We start from the raw sequence: 3,277 nt of genomic DNA, 5'->3' as shown, positions 1-3,277 counted from the left end.
GGAGGACATCTGGACAGATATAAATGAGAACTTTGAACCCCTCACATCCTCCTAAACCTTTCTAAGAGGTAGTCCTCTCAAATCCCCAACCAAGCTGCTCTGCATTAAACATTTCAATGACTTAACCTGGGGCAATGGCCTCACACAGGTATGCAGTTTCTTCTCAGCAGCCACCCCCTTCACTGCTCTGAACCCTCCAGGCCCAGAGATCTCAGCATAGCCCCCAGATAGCAGTACAAAGTCTGATTTAAGAGATAACCAAGCATCTTGCTAATTTCCATAGGGAGGAGTCTGGGACACATCTATGAGTGGAAATTCTAAGGATGTCTGCCCAAGGAGGATGAAATGTTTGTTAAGATCAGGGTATATCTTTATGGATGCACTTGCCCAGGATCTGGGACTTAATGTTAGCCAGAGCACCTGTAAGTGACATGTTGGCTGTTTGGAGTTTGAAAGTGACAATGTACTATGTTGGCTCTCTGGAGCCTGAACTCAACAGCTGCATATAGGCAATAAGGATTAAGGGGCAGAACTTCCCTGGCACAATATTAAGGAATCCAAAAGCTCAGAGAATTAGGAGAATACATATATATGTCCTGGTTTATGCCTGTTGTTATGGTCTAATTATTAATACTGCCCTCTTTGCCATCTGCTCAGCCAACTCTTACCCACGCCACCCTGGAGGACCCAGAGAACACACCCTTCGCCAGGGCTTTAAGAAATGCGTTGGTGAAGGAAGCATCAGAACCCTGACAAAGCCCTGAGGTAGCTGTCCCCAGCAGCCTGGAGTTGACAGCAGGGATTCCTAGGATTGGTTGTATTCCCTGATTTCCATGGGAATAACGGTAGTCACAGTGACAGTTCTAGAGGTCAGTGATAGCACTTAACTATTAAAAGACAATCATTTCGGTTTTTAGTGCTTGATATTTATTGAAAATAATGCCAATGCTTTTTCCAGGTAGTATTGAGGAGCTGGGCTGAGTGCTTATTTGTTTTGTTTTTAGTACTATTTGTCCAAATGCATACATCTGTGGGACTGCTGCGATTTTGAAAGAAAAATGACAGCTGTGTAAAACCAGTGCATAGGAAAAAAGAAATATCAACAATTTGGCTGTCAGGCACACCGCGCCCCTGCAGCAATCTGGTATGGCAGGGGAGGACACTCGGAGTAGGTAGAAAACTAACCAGGCTGAATGACTGGCCTCTTCAGGGGTTGGTGAGCTGTCCAAATCAATGTCCGAAGAGGCAGAGCCAACTCTGGCATTTTCCAGGTTGGTCCTGATCTCGAAAGGCGGTAGTCTGTAGGTGGGATGTGGTGAGTGGATGTGAAGTGGCAGCATAGTTCTCTGGGCAGATGTAAGCCTGGCAGCAGGGCAGGTGGCAGCAGCAGGGCTATGGGTGGTCTGCGCAGTTTGTAACAGGGGCCTGGCCAATAGCTGGGGTTCAGGACACAGTTCAGATTAGCAGGGGAGGGATCCCCGGGATGGCCAGGGTAGATGACACTTCCAAGCACTTCCGAGTGAGTGAGGCTTCAGCCCCAACCCCAGCAGCAGGTAACTGGAGCGCTATTCCTGGAACAAAGACAAGCACTACGGAGAAATGAAGAAAGAGCAGACGGGCGCGGGTAGGGAAGGGGACCGGAGGGCAAGGGGGAGAGCAGTGGCTCCTGGCGGGGTGAGGGCTGCGGGGAGGGGGTGACGGCGTGCAGGGCCCTCCCCCCGAGGCCCGAGGGCCTAGTAATTATCCTCTTCGTCCTCGTCGTCGTCGTCTTCGTCGTCATCCCAGCCAAAGCACTGTTTCATCTCATCGAGGAAGGCTCGGTAATCACCTAGGATGGGGCTATCCATCTCGATGTAGGGCACCACCCACTCCTCGGCTTCCCCGGTGAGGAGACTGATTAGGAATGCCACCTTCATGGCGTCGTTGCAGAATCGGTTCTCGTTCACGAGCATGTAAGACGCTGTCTGCACGATAAACTCGGGGAGCCGGGAGCTCTCGCCATTAAACGTTTCGGGGAAGGGCACCGGGCAGCTCGGCGGACGTACCTGGCGCAGCAGGCTGGCCCTCTCGCACACCAGCAGCCGCAGCTGTTCCATGAGCTGGCTGTTCTCGATGGTCAGGGCGCGGTGCCGCATCAGGAGCGCGTGCAGCAGCAGCACCAGCTCATCCACCATTGCGAACAGCCTGGAAGGACAGGGCTCGGCTCGGTTCGGCTCGGCCAAGGTGCGCACGGAGGCCTCGCAGGAAGTGCGTGTCCACGGAGACGCTCGATGGCCAGGGGCTGGGGGCGGGGGGCGGTGCGCGCCGGGGTCCGGGAGGCTACGCAAGCTCCGCCCACGAGGCCATTCGGACGGATGGTGCGCCGGCGCGGCGCGGGAGGGGCGTGGCCAGACTGGGGGCCGCGGCTGCGTGGGGGCGTGGCCGGGATGGGAAGGGTTTAGACAAAGAGGGCGGGGCCAGGAAAAGGATGCACTGGGTCGCTGAACCACCGGCTTGTGGTAGGTCTCTAGGCGGGCAGTTAAAGGCTGGGATAGGCTCCCCTAGCTCCTGGTTGTGGGGCCTGCGTTAGCAGAGGACCTGGCGAGCGCTGAATTTGGTCTCAGAGAAGGCAAATTTGTTCAAACTGAAGGGATTAGCCACCCTTCTACCTAGGCAACTCGCACAACTCAGTTGTTCCTTCGTGGGTCTGTGGCCACTAGATTCTCTTGGCGTGATGTTTTATTAACACATTTTCTTTCTTGTTTAAATCTCACTCAGAGAAGTATTGACACTGCTGGCTGCACTGTGGGACTCACACTTCCTTTTAGGATCATGAAGACCTTCAGGGGTTCCTGCCTTTCATGAAAAAGGCAGTATTTAAACAGTGACTTCTTTAGTAGGGGAATAATATGGTATACTCCCTTAAAACAAACAAACAAACAAAAAAACCTAAGTAGCAGGATATAAAGAAGTTTTGCAAAATCAGCATCCAATAATCAATTGCAGGCATCCCACATATCTTTGATTCTGTATTTCTTGTCCTGCTATTAGTGCCTTTGGCCACTGGGTTTTATTCTGTACTTAAAAATGAACTGTTAAGATGTTTGTGTTTTTAAATAATTTTGTTTTTCTACTTTAAACGGATCCCTGATCCTAGAGCCGACAGGAATTGTTGGCTCTGCTTTCAAATATATTGCCAATTCAGTCATGACTTGTCATTTCTACCACTGCCACCCTGATCTCCAGCCTTTCTCACCCAGACTGCTGCAACTAATCACTTAGCTTTCACTCTTTTCTT

At 51.4% G+C, this 3,277-nt stretch overlaps 1 protein-coding gene across 1 annotated transcript; it reads right to left on the bottom strand.

Moving 5' to 3' along the window:
* Nucleotides 1-910: 910 nt before the first annotated feature.
* LDOC1 (LDOC1, regulator of NFKB signaling) lies at nucleotides 911-2,361 on the bottom strand. The gene has a single exon (XM_025373621.1). It carries the CDS (start codon nucleotides 2,172-2,174, stop codon nucleotides 1,734-1,736), a length of 441 nt encoding a protein of 146 aa, XP_025229406.1. The 5' UTR covers nucleotides 2,175-2,361; the 3' UTR covers nucleotides 911-1,733.
* Between the last annotated feature and the right edge of the window lie 916 nt (nucleotides 2,362-3,277).

Source organism: Theropithecus gelada, chromosome X (genome assembly GCF_003255815.1).
Source record: "Theropithecus gelada isolate Dixy chromosome X, Tgel_1.0, whole genome shotgun sequence".
NCBI lineage: Eukaryota > Metazoa > Chordata > Mammalia > Primates > Cercopithecidae > Theropithecus > Theropithecus gelada.
The sequence above is the reverse complement of the archived record's forward strand: the minus strand, read 5'-3'. Positions and strand labels throughout refer to the sequence as shown.